General features: G+C 37.9%; 1 protein-coding gene across 1 annotated transcript in view; it reads left to right on the top strand.

Annotated features, from left to right (window-relative positions):
* The window catches only part of NDFIP1 (Nedd4 family interacting protein 1), a 42033-nt gene extending 23553 nt beyond the window's left edge, over nucleotides 1-18480 (top strand). The window contains exons 3-8 of the mRNA XM_080672099.1: nucleotides 950-1080; nucleotides 4553-4640; nucleotides 5509-5633; nucleotides 7588-7654; nucleotides 9909-10014; nucleotides 17428-18480. Of these exons, the coding sequence (XP_080528225.1) occupies nucleotides 950-1080; nucleotides 4553-4640; nucleotides 5509-5633; nucleotides 7588-7654; nucleotides 9909-10012 (515 nt within the window). The 3' untranslated portion in view covers nucleotides 10013-10014; nucleotides 17428-18480. The remainder of the gene's footprint in view (nucleotides 1-949; nucleotides 1081-4552; nucleotides 4641-5508; nucleotides 5634-7587; nucleotides 7655-9908; nucleotides 10015-17427) is intronic.
* The last annotated feature ends 258 nt before the right edge of the window (nucleotides 18481-18738 follow it).

Here is an 18738-nt window from a genome sequence, read left to right as displayed (position 1 = left end):
GTGGAAAGAGATTAACCAAAGATCTTATATTCATACTAGAGGCCTATGCCCTCTCGCAATCTGGGACCCCTCGGGGGATGTCGGACTGCCAGTTTCAGCCTGATCGCCACAGGCCAGGCCGAGGGATCCCATTGATGCACAAATCTGTGCACTGGGCCTCTAGTATATGTATATTTATGTATGTATGTTAAATAGTTATTTTGACTTGGGGGGAAAAAAACCCAAGTTTCTTAGGTTGCAGATTTAGTTTAACACATTTTCCTGTATTTATTTCTAAAAGATTTGATATTTTTAAAAATATATTTTATTGATTTTTTACAGAGAGGAAGGGAGAGGGATAAAGAGTTAGAAACATCGATGAGAGAGAAACATCGATTCAGCTGCCTCCTGCACACTCCCCACTGGGGATGTGCCCGCAACCAAGGTACATGCCCTTGACCGGAATTGAACCTGAGACCCTTCAGTCCGCAGGTCGACGCTCTATCCACTGAACCAAACCAGTCAGGGCAAGATTTGATATTTTACTTTTCCCATTTACATCTGCATTTCACCTGAAGTTGTTTTTTCTTTCTTTTTTTAAACATTTTTATTGATTTTAGAGAGGTAGGGAGAGGGAGAGAGAGATAGAAACATTAATAATGAGACAGAATCATTGTTCGGCTGCCTTTTTTATGCCCCCTACATATGCCCTGACCAGGAATCCCAGTGGTGATCTCCTGTTTCATAGGTTAACACTCAACCACTGAGCCACACTGATTGGGCGAGAAGTAGATAAATTGAAAAATCATTCCCACTCTCTTATATTCATCTATAACCATCTCTTGATTCAATTATGTACATATGCTCTTAGAGGAGTGCCTGGTTTTTGTTTGCCAGAGTTAGTGGAAATCTTTTTTTTCCTCCGTTCAGCTAATCATCAGATAATTGTAACTTCCTTTTAATTCTGCAGTGTATTTTGACTACAAAGACGAGTCTGGGTTTCCAAAGCCCCCATCTTACAATGTGGCTACCACACTGCCCAGTTATGATGAAGCCGAGAGAACCAAGGCTGAAGCTACTATTCCTTTGGTTCCTGGAAGAGTAAGTCCATGGGAATCAAGTTATTTTACTTACAATTGTATTAATTAGTAAAAGTACAACTAATTTTTAAAAACAAGCATATTTTCTTTGGGGATAATAAATTCTTATCTCTTCCTGAAAATGGTAAGGTAAAAGGTACAAATGAAAAGAAAATTACTAGTTAAGCCAGCTCATTTTCCCTGTATCTTTACTACTATCACCACTTTCTCAAAATCCTGGCATGGCTGAAGTGTCTTGAAGCAGGAGCTGTTTTAGGAAATATACTGACTTCCCCTTGCTTCTGCACACTTCAGTTTTTGGTGTTAGGTAGCTATTGGGGAGATCTATGGAGATAATGAATAAGTGTAACTTTATGAAATTAAACTCATAAAAGGATCCTGACAATCATCTAAGATGACCTTTGTGCCACCAGTGCAGATTACAGCATCTGTAGGGCAGTAGTGAATTCAGATCCCATCTGACCTGTTGTTAATTAATGAGAGGGCGGGTGGGGTGTGATAAATGCCAGCCCGAGATTTGGGGGCACTCTTGGTTCTTGATGTCAGACTTGTAAATGATATAGATGTGGTTTAAATATCCATCCAGGTTGAAGCTGATACAGGTAGGGCCTTGGGATATTGAGACAATGGGAAGCAGGATCCAGTCTCCAGGAATGTGGGGTGATCAGGACTTTAGACTCTAGTTCTGGCAGGAAACTAGAGTGAAAGATAAGAAAGAAGGGAAGCTCAGTCTGGGTAACACAATGGCACAACCCCTAGAAGTTCAGGCCTTAGGGTAGGGAACTGTTTACAGACCACTTCTTTAGGGATGGGGCTCCTAAAACCACTGCTTGGCAGAAATAATAGTTTATAAGCCTAATTAGGCTGATTCTGCATGGTGATGTGCATTCAGTTCTGGTAGGTGCCAGGGAAAAACTGAAAACCTCCTGGAGCTTACTGTCTTGAGGACAAAACAATCTTAATGTAACTTCTATGTATTGGAAACAACACGATTGATCCTATGTTTGTTGCTTTCATATAGTATTTTGTATATTGTTTCCAGTCCTCACAGTAACATCACAGAGTAGGGATTACTAGTATATTATCCCTGTTTTACAGATACAAAAACTTGAGTACCAGAGAGGTTAAATAGTTTGCCCAAAGTCATGTAGCTAATAAGTAACATAGATGAGAGCCAAACCCAGATATTCTAGATGCCAAAGTCCTTGTATGTACGCTGTAGACCTGTTGGAATATATGGCAACTGTCCTATGGAAATAGACCAAGAGATTAGATCTGACTAATCACAGAACTCTTTAGAATACTTTTATTTCACAAGTGTACCTACATATTTAGGAACATCTTTTTAAAAAATATGATTTTATTGATTTCAGAGAGGGAGAAGGAGAGAGAGATAGAAACATCAATGATGAGAGAGAATCATTGATCAGCTGCCTCCTGCACACCCCACACTGGGGATCGAGCCCGCAAATCCGGGCATGTGCCCTGACGGGGAATCGAACTGTGAATTCAGATCCCATCTCTCTGCTTTTACAATGGCATTCTCCTGGTTGATAAGTCGATGCTCAACCACTGAGCAACGCTGGCTGGGCAAGGAACATCTTAAAGGGTTTTCTTATTCAGCAAACCTCTATAGAGCACTTTTTGTAATACAATGTACATGCTGTGTATTTTAAGATGGGTAGATAGAAAGCTTTGTATAAAGCAGTGTCCCTGCCAAGAGCTGTAAATCCATCTGGGAAAAAGACACCCCTCTCCCCCCAATACCCATATCTAAGCAGCAGCACAGGAGCAGTGAGCATAAGAACTGTGCCTTTTTATTGTGTGATTATGGGGAAGATGGAATTTGAGATGTGCCTTGAGTTTTAAGGAAGGCATTTTAGAAGGAAAAGCCCAGGTGTAAATTCAGCCAGGTACAGGGCAGGTTCTGTGGATTTAGTCATTGGTTTTGCTTGAGAAAGATTTGTAGGTTGTAGAATCTCCTAAATACTAGGCTGAGGCATTTAGACTTATGTGCAGGTCACACAGAATCATTTATAGTTTTGAGCAGGGTTATAAGACCCGTATGGTGTTTTAGAAACATTATCCTGGCAACAGTCTGTGGGGTTACATCCTGATGAACCCATTGATGGTTGAAAATATTGTAAGTTGAAAATACATTTAACACACTTAAACTACGAACATCCTAGTTGAGCCTAGCCAGTTTCTATTAATGCATATCGCTTTCACACCACCATATGGTTGAAAAATTGAAAGTCAGATTATCATAAGTTAGTTTCACTTCCATGTATTTTTGTAGCATGTATATCTTTGAGTAATTATGCAAAAAACAATTAGTTTCTAATTTGGCAAAGCCTTTATTTATCCTGCTAATATGAAGTCAGAATACTGGGTATTTAGTATTTAAAAAAAAATTAAAAACACAATCTTATAAAAATTTTAAACACTAGAGGAAACGTGTTAAGTTAGAAATGGAAGCTGCCACTGATCCTTCCCTTTTCTTTAGTTCCAACTCCCCAAGGGAAGCACTGTTAACAGCTTGTTGTGGATTTCCAAGCTCCTTTTCTGTGTAGGGAAAGTTTTGATTGCCCCTCAAGTTTTTTTGTTTGTTTAATTTGAGGAACCCTTACTGGGCTGTGTACAAGTCCATCACTTTTACTGTTAAGCATATATTCACTTATTTCTCAATGTCTCAACACATACTACCTCAGTTGTAAAGGTAGGCTGCAGTATGTTGGTGTCAGTGTTGATCAAGATTATGTTCCTTCTAGACTTGCAATATTATGTTTTCATGTTAGGATGGAAGATATCCGATTTGCCAATAAAATTGGAAGTGAGGTTGTTTCAGACCTAGTTTCCCACATAAACAAATGATTATAGAGCTGAGCAATGGGCAGTCCTGTAGACTCTTCATGTATGATGATGCCATCCTTTTTTCCCTATGTCAGTCTCATAAAACACCTGAGCTACTCAATTGTGTCTCTTCAATAGGCCCTGGATTACTGACATTCTAGAATTTAAGCCAGATATATAAGTAAATGTTCTCTTTTTAAAAGATATATATATATATATATATATATATATATATATATATATATATATGGAACTTTGTAAAGTTTTATAATTTTTGAAGTACATTGTTAAAGAACTTGGTTATAAAATGAAAAAAAATCACTTAGAAAACTGGAGATGGGAGAAAGATTTGTTCTTTTCTTTAATTATATCTTACTCTTAGGTCTCTTTTTAAAATTTAGTTTTATTGCAGTAGCATCAGTTTATAACATTATATAAGTTTCAGGTGCAAAATGACATTTAAAAACCATACTGATCCTTAATGTTCATAGTTTTGAATTGAGCAAAGCAGTAAGTTTTCTCCTTGGTACTACTTTTGTCCCTCTCTTTTTCTAGATGTCTTCCCTTTGCCTAGAAATAATTCATTGTGAATTTACCTTATTCTTTTTCTTTTCATGTAGGATGAGGATTTTGTGGGTCGGGATGATTTTGATGATGCTGACCAGCTGAGGATAGGAAACGATGGGATTTTTATGTTAACTTTTTTCAGTAAGTACATACACAGAGCAGAGCCACTGCACACAGACTGGATGGAGTACTTTGGATTATGGGTGAATTTGATTGAATGAAAATAATTAGTGGAACGAATATTATTTATTTGGTGCCTTTTACTGAAATGTCAGAGCTTAGTAGTATACTTTTATATTAATATCCTTTCTCTTTGTCTTCTACTTTTATGAATTTCTATGGAAAATATTAAAATAATTAAAGTGGTTACGGGGCTGTTGCATTTATGCATGAGCCAAGTTCATCTTTTTGGTCTGCAGGGCCCCTAAGCCTTGCTCTTACTTGTACCTGACCTGTGCCTTTGATGAATTTTGTTTTTTGTGAGCTTTTATTTTCTAACAGATCAAAGTCAGCATGATTTTTGTCCCCTTAATGTTTTGCATTTATCTTTTCATGTGCCTCACTTAAAGTGAGAGACCTTATTTCTTTTATTTGTTGTATTAAAAATATATGAAGGAAATGCAGTGCTTTTAGAGGTGATGTTATGTAAACTATCAAAATTTATAGAAGCAGGAAGATGAATGACTTGAATCAAATTATTTGGGGGCATTAATTTAATGTTTAAGGCATTTATTTTATTTACTGAAGTCTAACACATACAGCAAAGTCATAAGTATACAGTTAAGGCATTTTTGAAAGTGAACAGCAGTAGCTATAATAGTGTGTCATCTGATATTCAGAGAGGATGTTTTCTTGGTTGCTGTGGGGGAGTGGGTAAGGGTTGTGGAGGGCAGGTTGGGCTCTCTTTTATCCTTGGGAAAGCCATTTAAGCAAAAGCAGGTCAGAGGGCACGCTCTTGCTCTAGGGTAATAGGACATGTCTGACATCTTTTTTCCTTTTGCTTTTACAGTGGCATTCCTCTTTAACTGGATTGGGTTTTTCCTGTCTTTTTGCCTGACCACTTCAGCTGCAGGAAGGTATGGGGCCATTTCAGGATTTGGTCTCTCCCTAATTAAGTGGATCTTGATTGTCAGGGTAAGTCGTACACCAGAGATGATACACTCCGTAGAGAAACAAAAAATAGAATAATTTTGAATATTTTATTTTTTTCATTTGCTTTATTTGCATTATGTCAACATTTAAAATGATTTTTGGTTTGTCTTTGTTCTGGTTATCATGAAGTTGAACCTAAGTCAGTTGCAATTGGTTCACGCATACAAGTTTTGTAGTCAAATCTAGTGAATATTGGGGCATCTATCCTACATACAGGTTTTTCACTACCTACTTTCTCTCTCTTTTTATTTTATTTTTTATTTATCTTTAGCTGTTTAACAAGTGCTGCTCCATTAGGGGTTCTTATCTATACAGTAAATTAGAGATATCTTCAGTGATTTGGAAGTTAGAATTGCAGGAAGTAATTTAAAGTTATAAAAGATCTAGTCTCTTCAAGTGTCTTCTGATTTCAAGTAAGTTTATTGCTATTGACAACTTTATAAATAAATAAAACAAATTATCATAATTTGGCATTATTAACTAATTAATGGGTGTTGACTGACCACTGGGGTTTTTCAAACTTATTTATTCTAAAGAAGTTACCATTTTTTAGGATTCCAAGATCTTTTTTTTTTTTTTTTTGTTAATCCTCACCCGAGGATATTTTTCCATTGATCTTTTAAAGAGAGTGGAAGAGAAACATATCAATTGATTGCCTCTTGCACGTACCCTGACTAGGGCCTGGGTGGGGAGAAGCCTGCAACCAAGGTACATGCCCTTGACTGGAATCAAACCAGGGACCCTTTGGTCCGCAGGCCTACACTTTATCCACAGAGCCAAACCGGCTAGAGCCAAAGTTCCTTTGAGAATCTGATAAAAGTTACGGGCTTTTCCCCCAAGACAGCTAATATATACTCATCTAAAACATGGATTTGAGGTTAAGAACCCAAGCCCTAAAGAGGTTTCTCATTCTTTCTCTAAATCTTCATTGTTATTTTATTAAGAAATAAAATACTATATTTTAATTCTCAGGTTTTAACATAGACAAACTGTTAAATTTTTGAACATCAAAGCCTCCAATAGAAAACATAAAATTAGTTACCAGGTTTTGTTTTTTTTTTTAAACTAAATTTAAAAACTGAATTTAATGAATCAATTTGTATCAGTTAGGATGGCTTTGTATGCAGGTAACAAAAACTTAGTTCAAAATGGCTTGGAAAACAGCAGGAAAAATTATTATCTAAGAAAACAGGTCTTGACATGGAGATTAGTTAAATCAGTGTTTTATTGACATCATCAGAGACAACTATTCAGCATGTTGGTATAGCTGCTCCTCCCTGAAGGTTAAGGCATTGTCACAGAAATCCACAGTGCTCAACAGAAAAAAGGGAACTATTGGTTCTTTTCCTTTTCCCTTTAAGAGCAGGGAAATCTTCTCAGCAGGCTTCAATTCCCATTGTCCAGAATAACATCCTGTGAAAGGAATGTGGTTACCATTATGTACATGAGAAAGTTTTCAAGATCAAGGCATGGCTGGAGGACAAGACTGTTTTTCCATGAAAATAAATATATTTGTTTATGTCTTAAGCACTTCAAACCAGTAATGTATAAAATACTTTTATTTATTTATTATTATTATTTTTAAAGATATTTTTATTAGTTTCAGAGAGAAAGAGAGAGGGAGGGAGGGAAGAAAGGAGGGAGAGAGAGCGAGAAATACCAATGATGAGAGAGAATCATTGATTGGCTGCCTCCTGCACACCCCCTACTGGGGATTGAGCCCGCAGCCTGGGCATGTGAATCAAACCTTCAGTCCGCCAAGCCTCTATCCACTGAGCCAAACCGCCTAGGGCACTTTTATTTATTTTTAAGCGCTAAAGGACAGCATTCATATACAAAACAAAGTTTTATGTTTTGTGTGCCTGTAAGTTAAAATGTGAAATTATATCTGCTAAGCTGCTATGAAATGTTTTTGTTTTTGTTTTGTTTTTTTCAGTTTTCCACTTATTTCCCTGGATACTTTGATGGTCAGTATTGGCTCTGGTGGGTGTTCCTGGTTTTAGGTAAGTGCTTTTAACATAGACAAAGGAGAGAAAAGATTATGTTAAATTTTAGAAGTGAGATTACTTTTAGTAAACCCTCATCATATTATTCAGTGGTAGATTAATCAACAATAAGTATAATTTTAAAAATATTTCTCTCTTAAAAATTAGGCTTTCACCATCTGAATAAAATGAATGTTAATAAAAATGTCTGTTAGTAGTTGTAGGTTTTTCCTAACTCATTTGTATTCACTTCTCAGGTTCCCGTGACCAGTGGGACACTGATAAGAAGACTTTATAGTCTGGATTTTTTTTCCCTCCTTGTGAATTATTGCCATAAAGTCATAGACTTAACCCCAAATTGCTTATAAGCATATTGTAACCAGTTGAACTACTCATGAGTATGTGTGTTGGATCTGTCAGTAGAAAACAGAAAATATATAGCCCTGTTAGACATAATTTCTGGAAGAACCACTATTGGGTTTCCAGAATTCTTTAGTTTGTTATTAAAATAAGAATTTCTTTTGTGTTGGGCAGAGGTTTTTTAAAAAAAAATACCAGACATTTCAGGTTGGTCTTAAGGTTTTATTTTTTACTCTAAATATTTATTTAAAATTTTTTTCTAAGATATTTTAAAGCAAAGAAATGAACATTGAGGTAAATATTGTTGGCTTCTTCATTCTTTGTAAAGAAAATATTTTTGATAATAACAGACCACTACCGTTTCTATAAAATGATAGCAGGGCCATTATATCCATATATCTATTAAAGATGGTATAATTGCCTTGCTCTGCTTCTGTGACATCTCTTTCTCCTATTTCCTAGTTTGGGCCTTTTTGCTGCCTCCTTAATTTAGACCCCTGATGGCAGTGCTACTAATGGGTCTGGCTAGCACAATGTAGCACTATACCCAGCAGGTACTTAATACATCCAGGACTTACCTTCTTTGTCTCATGCATTGCTGACCCTAAATTATATTTAGAAAATACAAGTCATCCATCATGTCATTACTCACCTTCTACTTTACCAATAGTCATTGTAATTCCAAGGAAAGAGAAATATGATCCCCTCCCCCATGATTATTGAGAAGTTTAATAATAAAAATGACCTGCCAGAGAGTTACTTTGGAGGAATAGTTCCTTGACTTTCTTCTTAAACTGTCTTTAAGAGAAAAGCTGACTCCCCTTCTTCCCCCAAGCCTCAAGTCCAGGCAAATCCTGAAGGAACCAAAGAAGCGCCATTAAGCATATTTTCAGGTTGATTATTGACAGTAGATAATTTAAAGACATTTAATGGGCCGATTTCCTTCTTTATATGAAGATATATGAGATATAAATTTATAATACCTTATAATTGATCATTCTTGCTATCTTGTTGCTTAGTAGTGAGCAAAAAATGGTGAGACTTTGATGTGTATTAAGTGCATCTGGACCCAATGTTTGGGTCATTTTTGGAACTTCTCTTGCAGAGAGAACCAACCTTTTTGGAGTTTTTTCTATAAGGACCAGGTCTAAAGGTGTTTAAAAATGTGTCTAAGACTCAGGGGCTATCTCTGAAGGAGGAGGGCTGAGAGTGTCTGAGCTCCCATTAGAGGGCACACCGCCTTCCAGCTCACTCTTCCAAGAGGTGCAGACTCCGTGAATGTGTAGAATCTGGTGTAGCCATACAAATCAGTCTTACTCTTTCACCTGCCTGGTAAGTAAATGGCAGAGTGCCCTATTTGTATGTATTTTTTAAGAATGAAGAAATAGAGCTTAGAGTTGAAAATAAAAGAATCGCTGTAATAGGTAAGGGGATCCTGACATCTAGTGGTCAACGTTATGTACTGTTGACAAGAAAAAAAATCCCATGACAAGAAAGGATGAAACTTGTTTTCACTTGAGAAAACCAGTTTATAACCTCTCTCTCTCTTTTTTTGTTTTGAGTTAATTATCTTGGAATGCTTTTTTGGAACTCAGAAGGTAGATTTTGATAATGTTTCTTACTGAGGTTTTCAAATGTAGATGTTTAGCCCCATCTTTTTTTATTTCCTTTTTAGACCAATTAGATTCTGAATGTTCAAAAGGCTTTTATTTGGTTTTTGAGATTATGTTTTTTTAATGAGAAATGGAAAATTTGGTGTGGAATCCTTTGAAAGCTTTGGAGGAAGTTGCTCATGTCTTGATAGTTTTTAGTAGAAAAATGATGAATTAGTGCTATCAAGAGGGACATTTCCGGGGAGGAGACTTAATGCAGAAGTTATAAATTTATTTCTGATTTTTCTTTTTTAAATTAGGCTTTCTCCTGTTTCTCAGAGGATTTATCAATTATGCAAAGGTTCGGAAGATGCCAGAAACTTTCTCAAATCTCCCCAGGACCAGAGTTCTCTTTATTTATTAAAGGTATTAAAGAAAAATCAAACTTTACTCTAATCCCAGTGTAATGATGTGATAATTGCAGATTTCTATTCAGGTTCAGAGTGGAGCGTACCTCCTGTGGTAGGGGATATGGAGAAGGTAATGACAGTCCTTGCCTTTTAGCAGCTTCTGGTTTCATGAGGGGTGTTTCTACAAGAAGCTGTGGGGAAAGGTAAGTTAGAAAACTGCCATAGGAGGAAACATTATCTCATGTTCTGATAGTGCAGAAAAGGCCGGGGTCTTAGTAGTCATCAGGGAGCTGGGATATTTGGCTGGGTCTTGGGATTTAGATCTTTGAATCTCGAATCTCAAAGTCACTGCTTACTGTAGTATCAGTTCCAGAAGACAATACTGGGAAGGGTCCTATCACCTCTAATTATGTAGGATCCTAAACCCCCAAGCTGGTAGAGACCATGTGTTCTTTAGGAACTCCTTTTGCCTGGACTTCTGACAAGTCCACCAAGGCTTCCATTCCTTAAAAATTAGGGATGCTTTCTTGGTGCCTTGTTTCAGCGTTGCACCCTGATTTTACCATTCTGGCAGGGGGGCGGGCGCGGGTTATCAAACGAAAGGAAGAGGAGAAAAGGTTTTTTCTCCTCCCTAGAATAGGAGGACTAAGCCCTGTAGAGGCTCTTTGATTTAAAAGAGAAGAGATGGTAATTACACCAGTGAGGTTTCTCTGGTACCAAATCTAATAGTCCTCCTTGGACTTCACTCTTTGTTCCTTAACACTCTTGAGGATGGTGGATCAGCCCTGGCCTGGCCCCTAGGTATCTTGAGCAACATCTAGGGGCCAGGACAGTTAAAGTCTCAGGCAAGGCTTTGTAAAGGGTGTAGCAGTTGAGATAAGCTTTAAATGATAGGTAGCATTTATATTAGTGGAAATTAGTTGGGCGGGGAAGAATTTCAGAATCACCCGAGGCAGAGTGGAGAGCAGAAATTCAGGATGAGAAGTATGAAGCTTGGCCAAGGGACCACAGTTTGAACAAATAGCTGTCCTGAATACTAATATCTTGAATATTAAGCCCATTTGCAGTGGAACCAATAGAATTCATAGAGCAGCACTTTAAACTTAGTGACATGTTGGCTCAATTCAAGGCTAACTCCATCTGAACATCAATCAGTTTGTTCAGTATTTGCTGTTGGGTTATCATAGTTTATTTAGCTAATCATATGCTAAGGGTGGAGTTCTCAATGTTGAAGATTTGTGTAGGTCTCAGAATGTATCTATATAAAAGCCTAATATGCTAAGTGTCTGACCTTTGGTCAACCCCTCTACCAGTCGCTATGATGCTCACTGACCACCACGGGGCAGACGCTCCAACTAGTAGGTTAGCTTGCTGCTGGGGTCCAGCCGATTGGGACTGAGCCAGACAGGCCGGACACACCCTGGAGCCAATCTCCCTCAGTCCCTCCCTGGCCTCTAAAATATTTCTTCTAATTAATTTCCTTTCAGTGTGCACGAATTCGTGCACCGGGCCTCTAGTGTTTCTAGAAAATATTTAATTTGCCTGTTGGTGAGATAGCATTGAAAGTTTTAAGCAGCAAAATATGATGAGAACTTGAGTGTACCAAAATTTGTTTCAAGTATGCATAATAAAAACTAACACCAACTTTTCCATATATCAGATATTGTATTAAACACTTCACACGTGTACTTTTATGCAAGTAACAGAAGGCTTTAGTGCTAGATAAGCTCAGATACATGCAGGTGGAGTGTATTCATAGCGTTTCTTATAAAAATTCAAGCATACAAAGAACTGAGTCTTGTGTTGGTTAAAGTTGTTTTCTTCAAGGGACTATGCACTTTTATTTGAACTAAAATTTTAGTCATTAAGAATACCAGTGTGGCCCTAGCCGGTTTGGCTCAGTGGATAGAGTGTCGGCCTGCGGACCAAAGGGTCCTGGGTTCCATCCCGGTCAAGGGCACGTACCTTGGTTGCAGGCTCCTCGGGCCCTGGCCCTGATCAGAGGCAACCAATCAGTGTGTTTCTCTCACATCGATATTTCTCTGTCTTTCCCTCTCTCTCCCACTCTCCCTAAAAAAAAAAGAAAATCAATGGGAAAATATCCTCTGGTGAGGATTAACAAAAGAAAAAAAAAATACCAGTGTGTTTATGATTTTTTTTAAAAGAAAGGTTATGTTTATTGTGTGCTTAAATTCAGGCATGCCTTGAGTTTGAATTAGGTTACAAAGTCTGAGCACACATGGACATTGACAACACTGGCCTAGGCCTTGATGCCTATGATGGGTCTTTCTTTGTGTCTAGGACATCTTAACTCTAAGAGGCTTATTAGATGTTCTGTGTAGTTTTATGTAATTACCATTGTCATCTTCTTTTCTTTTTTCTGTCTTACTATATTTTATAGTCACTTCCATGCTTTGGATTTAACTCTTACCTACCACAGGTTCAGAAGTTAATTAATCCTTTGGGCTCATCTTCTTAAAAAGGGCATTAAAATCACCTGCAGATTTGGATTTTCCCTAAACCAAAGTACAGTGAGGGGACAGATTTTCTGTAAATAATATTTTCTCTAAGTCTAGTCAGAAGGTGGCTTTGAATTTTTAAGTGGACTGAGATCATAGCTCTGTCTATTGTCTTCATTCTTCTGTTAGAATTTCAGTCTTTATTAGGGAACTGCACACTTTCTTCATCTTGCTTCTAATACCTAACAAATGACCAGGTGGAGTTTTACTGAATTGTTAGGAACTTTATTTAAAGTTCTGTAAATTTGTTGATTTTTTTTCTTTTCTCTTTTTCTGTTAATCCTCACCAGAGGATATTTGTTCCATTGATTTTTAGAGAAAGTGGAAGGGAGGGGGAGAGACAGAGAGAAACATGGATGTGAAAGAGACGCATTGATTGATTGCCTCCTGTACTTGCCCCAGCCAGGGCCAGGGAACAAACCCGAAACCTAGATATCTACCTTTGAGCAGAATTGAACCTGCAACCCTTTGGTGTGCTGGCCGACACTCCAGCCATTGGGATACACCGGCCAGGGCTGATTATTGTTTTTAAATCCTCACCCGAAGACATGCTAAGAGAGAGAGGGAGAGAAATTAACAGCAATGTGAGAGAGAAACATGTATCAGCTGCCTTTGGTACATAGCACATGCCCTGACTGGGAATTGAGCTGGCAGTCTTTCAGAGCACAGGACTACACTCAACCAGTTGAGTCACTTTGGCCAGGCTGATTTTGATTTGTTTTGATTTTCTGAAATCTCTGAAATGTTTCATGGGTGTATCCTAAGTGTAAAATGAAGCATCTTTAAGGGTTATGGTTTGAACGAGGCAGTTCTTGGTAATAATGCTGTTGGATCTGTGAGGTTGGTTATAGGCCTGCTTGTCTGAATTTGGGAGTCAGAAGCCTTAGATTGGAGTTTTAGGAGTTCTCAAAAACTCTGAGGTTTGCGAGCTTCCTCCATTGGAGTGCAGGGTTGGGTTTCTTTGCTCTTCTGTCTGACTGGACTATTCTAGTTGATTCTAAATTATTCCTGACATGCCTAGAGGATTCAGAGCTCTAAATTAAGGGTTTGGGGACTTAGAGCAGCAATTGGAATTCTAATGACTTCCTTACTAATTTTCAGTATCCCCAGAGGGGTAAGCTATAATATCCCTTGAGACTGAATTTCTTTTGACAATTGATAGGGAGAAGAACTGTCCATCTAGATCCAAATGTAGAATATTTTCTTTCTCTAGTTCAGAGGAAATTTAGTTTTAATTAAGTTTAAATATGTGCTAGGAAACCATTATGTGAAAAGTAAATATTTTATTTTCTTTCATTGAGACTTCTTTTTCTTACTTTCTTTAATGGAGATGTCGCTAGTTAAAAGCTAGCTAGAGGCTTACTTTTTGCCAGAAAGACACAGGTAGGGAATTTTAAAAATAACTTTGCTGGAACAAAATAACTTAATTCCCATGCTGTACTAAGATCTAGCATTTTACTGGAAAAGGTATAGGAATAGTGACTTTTCAGGCTATCAAAAAGGGAGCGAGCGTGCGCGCGCGCACACACACACACACACACACACCATCACCACCACCCCCACCTTGAAATGACCCCAGGGGCGTCGTTTTACTAGTAATGAGCCCAAGTAGATGTTACAAAAGCTGAGCACTAAAGCTCATGTATTACTAGCATAGGGGCAGCTCTCAGGTTCCCTTTGGAAGCCCATTTAAGGTTAAAAAAGGAAATCTGGTTTCCTACCCACAGCCGGAAAAGCCAGAAGGAACTGCTGGAGGTGGCACATGGGCATCAAGAAGTGTGACTGTGAGGAAGCAGAAAAGACAAAATGTTTCTTCTGTGTTATAAAAAAAGAAACAGACCTTGTAGAAACATCTTTATCTGAAATGCTAAAATATGTGAGGTGTTCATACTTTCTTTTACCAGTATTACATTTCTGTGCACTAGCACTCCTCTGGTGCTGCCATGTCATTGAGGGTAATTAATAGCTGCAAGGTGGTAGCACAGTTACCTGATACCTGCTATTCCAAAAGCACTTGTGCATATGAAGCATAATAGATTTTAAATTCTGTTATTTTAACAACATCTGAAATAAGAAGAAAGAGAACTTGTAAGCTCTGGCATTAATGAGATAATAGGGCTCTTTGTAGTTAGTGATTGCTAAGACTGGTGAGCTATACCTGCTAGTCTTAGGATAGTTTAACCTTTCCCATATGATGATTTAACTTCTTCCAAATGCTTTCATTTCCCTTTTTCTATAGTGTTCCCTCCCCCTTTAATATCTCTCTTATTAGAGAAAATTCACCTCAAGCTAAAGTTTGATTTATTGGACTGTGTTATAAAGTAGCAAGACAGTAAAAATGTTTCCAGTGTGATTGTTTCCTTTAAAAAAAATCACAGTGTCCAAGAAGAAATGGTTGTCTTCCTCTTGCAATTAAACGATTCGTAGACTGTTGGATTCCTTTTGCTTCTGAAGCATGATGTACAGTTTAGTAATGATGTCCGAGGTCCTAAAACCTGTCTTTCCTCCAGTTCATGTTCCACCATTATTGTAACAACTGTGCCTCTTTAAGTAGTCTTTTTCATGTGGAGTTTGTATGGTGATTAAGATCACCCATAGCAACCCATGTAGGTTGTCCTCTTAGTGGGTTTTTAATGTTTTTTTGGGTGGCTCTGGCTTGAGGGATCTATTAAAGCTAATTAACTGCTGTGGAAGCAGTGAGGAAAGTGGCTAGGTAGTCATCTCGACTGTATTATATGTTCTTGCAAACTCTAGTGTTTCAACCTAATAATTGTTGCATTAGTTTTTATCTATTTATGGAAACTGATAAAACTGAAGTTACTTAGGTTTGTATTGAGTCTGGACTCATTGCAAAAACCCCCATTTGACATCAGTCTACCAATTTTCTTTTTGCTTCTGCTTGGCTTTTAGAATTTCTTAAATTCTTGCATCTTTGACCCTGCACATTTTAAGGTTTTTCAGTCTAAAGAAAAGTTGCACTTGTGCCAGTATCATTGGTTTACTTTAAATTAAAACAACAACTGAATTTGGAGTTTGGTGAAATATCCTATCTAATAAAAGAGTAATATGCAAATTGACTATCACTCCAACACACAAGATGGCTGCCCCCATGTGGACACAAGATGGCCACCACAAGATGGCCTGCAGGGGAGGGCAGTTAGGGGTGACTCGGCCGGCAGAGGAGGGCAGTTGGGGGAAGACCAGGCCTGCAGGGGAGGACAGTTGCGGGGGACCCAGGCCTGCAGGGGAGGGCACTTGAGGGTGACCAGGCCAGCAGGGGAGGGCAGTTGGGTGGGACCAGGCCTGCAGGGGAGGGCAGTTGGGAGTGACCAGGCCTGCAGGGGAGGGCAGTTAGCGGTGACCGGGCCAGCAGGGGAGGGAAGTTAGGGGTGATCGGGCCAGCAGGGGAGGGCAGTTAGGGGCAATTGGGCCATCAGGGGAGCAGTTAGGCGTGGATCAGGCTGGCAGGAGAGTGGTTAGGGGGTGATCAGGCTGGCAGGCAGAAACAGGGATAATCAAGCAGACAGGCAGGTGAGCATTTGGGAGCCAGCAGTCCTGTATTGTGAGAGGGATGTCCCATATTGGAGAGGGTGCAGGCTGGGCTGAGGGACACACACCTCACCCCCCCCCCCCGCCTCCCGTGCACAAATTGTGTGCACTGGGCCTCTAGTTAAGTTTATAAAGAATATGTGGATTTCCTCCAGTGTTGTAGCTTCTCTGCATTTTGTCAGCCTTTTAAACATGTACACAGCAGTCTAATCAGAAAAGATATAAAAAGGCTGCTTGTGGCTTTTATAATAATTTGGAAAGATGGAAAAGTAAGCTAAAGGCCTGCCTATATATATGAGGTCATCCAATTCTCTTGGTGCAGAGTAGCATAAAGTACTTTCTCAATAAATATTTGTTAAGTAGTTAATGTATCTCTTTCATGTTTCTTTTAGCATTAATATAGGGAGTTACTTGTACTTTTCCCCATTATTTCCATGAGAACCAAAACAATTTATTATGCCAGTACAGAAATGCCTCAAAGTATTGGATGGAAACTGCATTTAACAAAATTTATGGACATTATTTATTTCAGTCATGTATATTCCATTTTATTTTTATTTGTTTTTTAAAATTCTCACTGAGGATATGTTTATTGATTTTAGAGAGAGGATGGGAGAGAGAGAAAAACATGGATCTGTTGAGTCCCGTATATACCCCAACCAGAGATTGAATTCACAACCTTTTGGTGTATGGGATAACTACCAACTGAGCCACCTGGCCAGGGCTATACATTCCATTTTAAAAAGTAGTTTGGGGCTACAGATATCTTTTCTTCAGAGACACATGCCCAAGATAACATTGTCTATTTTTCTAATTTATTTTTAAAAGTACTTGTGATACCTCTGAGTTTACAAGTCGTTTTTTAACTTTGCCATGCTCTGAGACAACATGACATGATTGGCATCCTTACTAGAAATATTCGTTGTGTGAAACCTGGCAGCTTTGGCAGGTAAACAGTAGCTTCAGGTGTATTAGGAAAATGACCTATGTATGTGCTTGGATCTTACTGTCTCTTTGTCTTCAAGTTTCAGTCATTGCTGTTGAGGTTAAGTGTGAGATGAAGTAATTGCTACTTGCATTTCATTCTTTTGTTAGGAAGTTTGGAGAGCAAGACTTCTGACTTCATGGGTTTTCAAGAAAACATTCCAAGTTCTTTCTAGTTAGCATCCTTGATAACTTTAAGAACTGAAAATTTAATGTTTATTGAATGCTTTGATGTCAGTGTATAGGAATCTTAAAGCTGTGTTAAAATGTATTTCTTGTGTCTCTAAACATCCTGCCTTCTTTTGTGACCACATCCTTCTCTCAGCCAAAATAACACACTAACTAGAGTTTCAATATTCAATATCCTTCTCTGGCAGATGTTTTCTGGCAAAGGCCTTCCTGCATTTATGAATTCTCTCTCAAGAAGCAAGAGAACACCTGCAGGAAGTGAATCAAGATGCAGAACACAGGAATAATCACCTACTTCAACAAAATAAAGTACTGTTGAAAAAGATCATGTCTCACTATTTGTTCTTAGGTGTTAAATTTTAGTAGTTAATGCAGAATTCTGTAATCATGGAATCATTAGTGGTTAATGTTTGAAAAAGCTCTCGCAATCAAGTCTGTGATGTATTAATAATGCCTTATCTATGGTTTGTAGTCATTTTAAATAGCATGAGCCTTGTCCCTGTAGTCACTAGGGGGCAATCTTGCTTTATTCATCCTCCATCTCAAAATGACTTTGGCATAAAATATTTTAGTGTAAGATAATGTGTAATGCTGGCCATTTTAAAGGGGTTTTCTCAAAAGTTAAAAACTCATTATGACTACATTCATTTCTGCACATAATTCATATTTACTGTGAAAATTAATCTAGAAATTGATGCAATTGTATTGTGAACACCTGAAGGCAAAACCATAGTGCAAATGCATTTGAGGTTTGGTCAAGAATATGTTCTTAATTGGAAAATAATAAGCATTAATTTTTTTATAGTTTGTATTCTAAATTTTGCAGTACCTGTTGTTCTTTATTGTGTGCCTAAGGGATTGTAAATGTGTTGTCACTGTATAAAATAGAAAGGACAGGGACAAATACAGCTTAATTATTAAAATGCAATTCTGGACACTTTCTGTATGATTAGCGTCTCCTATCCCTTCTTTTTCTTTTTCTCTTATCTCCTGATGATGATTAGGCCAAGGGCTGCGAGTAGGGAGGGGATTAGTTACTAGGAGCAAAGAATTTGCTTGGAACTTTTGAGATGATCCCTAACATACTGTATGTACTACTTGCTTTTACAATGTGTTAGCAGAAACTGATGTGTTATAAATGTAGAATGATGTGCTTTCTGCCAAGTGATTATTCACCTTGGTTTGCTATGTTAAAACTGTAAATACAACAGAACATTAATAAATGTCTCTTGTGTAGCAAATTTGTTGTAGATTAGTGTTTAATTTTTTGGTTTGCATTTGTTGATTGCTAAGGCAATTTTTTCTAATCTTCATTCATATAGATTTAATATAGAATAATTCAGTAAATATAAACAAATTGGTCTTGGGCCAATTTTTTTTCTTTTCAGTACAGGAAGTTCCCTTCTTTTAGATCATACTCAAATCATTCCTAAAAATGTATGTGAAAATTGGTTCTGCAAAAGATAGTGGACTGAAATAGAAGGAGTTGCAGAGATTTT

This window comes from Plecotus auritus (assembly GCF_963455305.1).
Source record: "Plecotus auritus genome assembly, chromosome: 6".
Taxonomy (NCBI): domain Eukaryota; kingdom Metazoa; phylum Chordata; class Mammalia; order Chiroptera; family Vespertilionidae; genus Plecotus; species Plecotus auritus.
The sequence above is the reverse complement of the archived record's forward strand: the minus strand, read 5'-3'. Positions and strand labels throughout refer to the sequence as shown.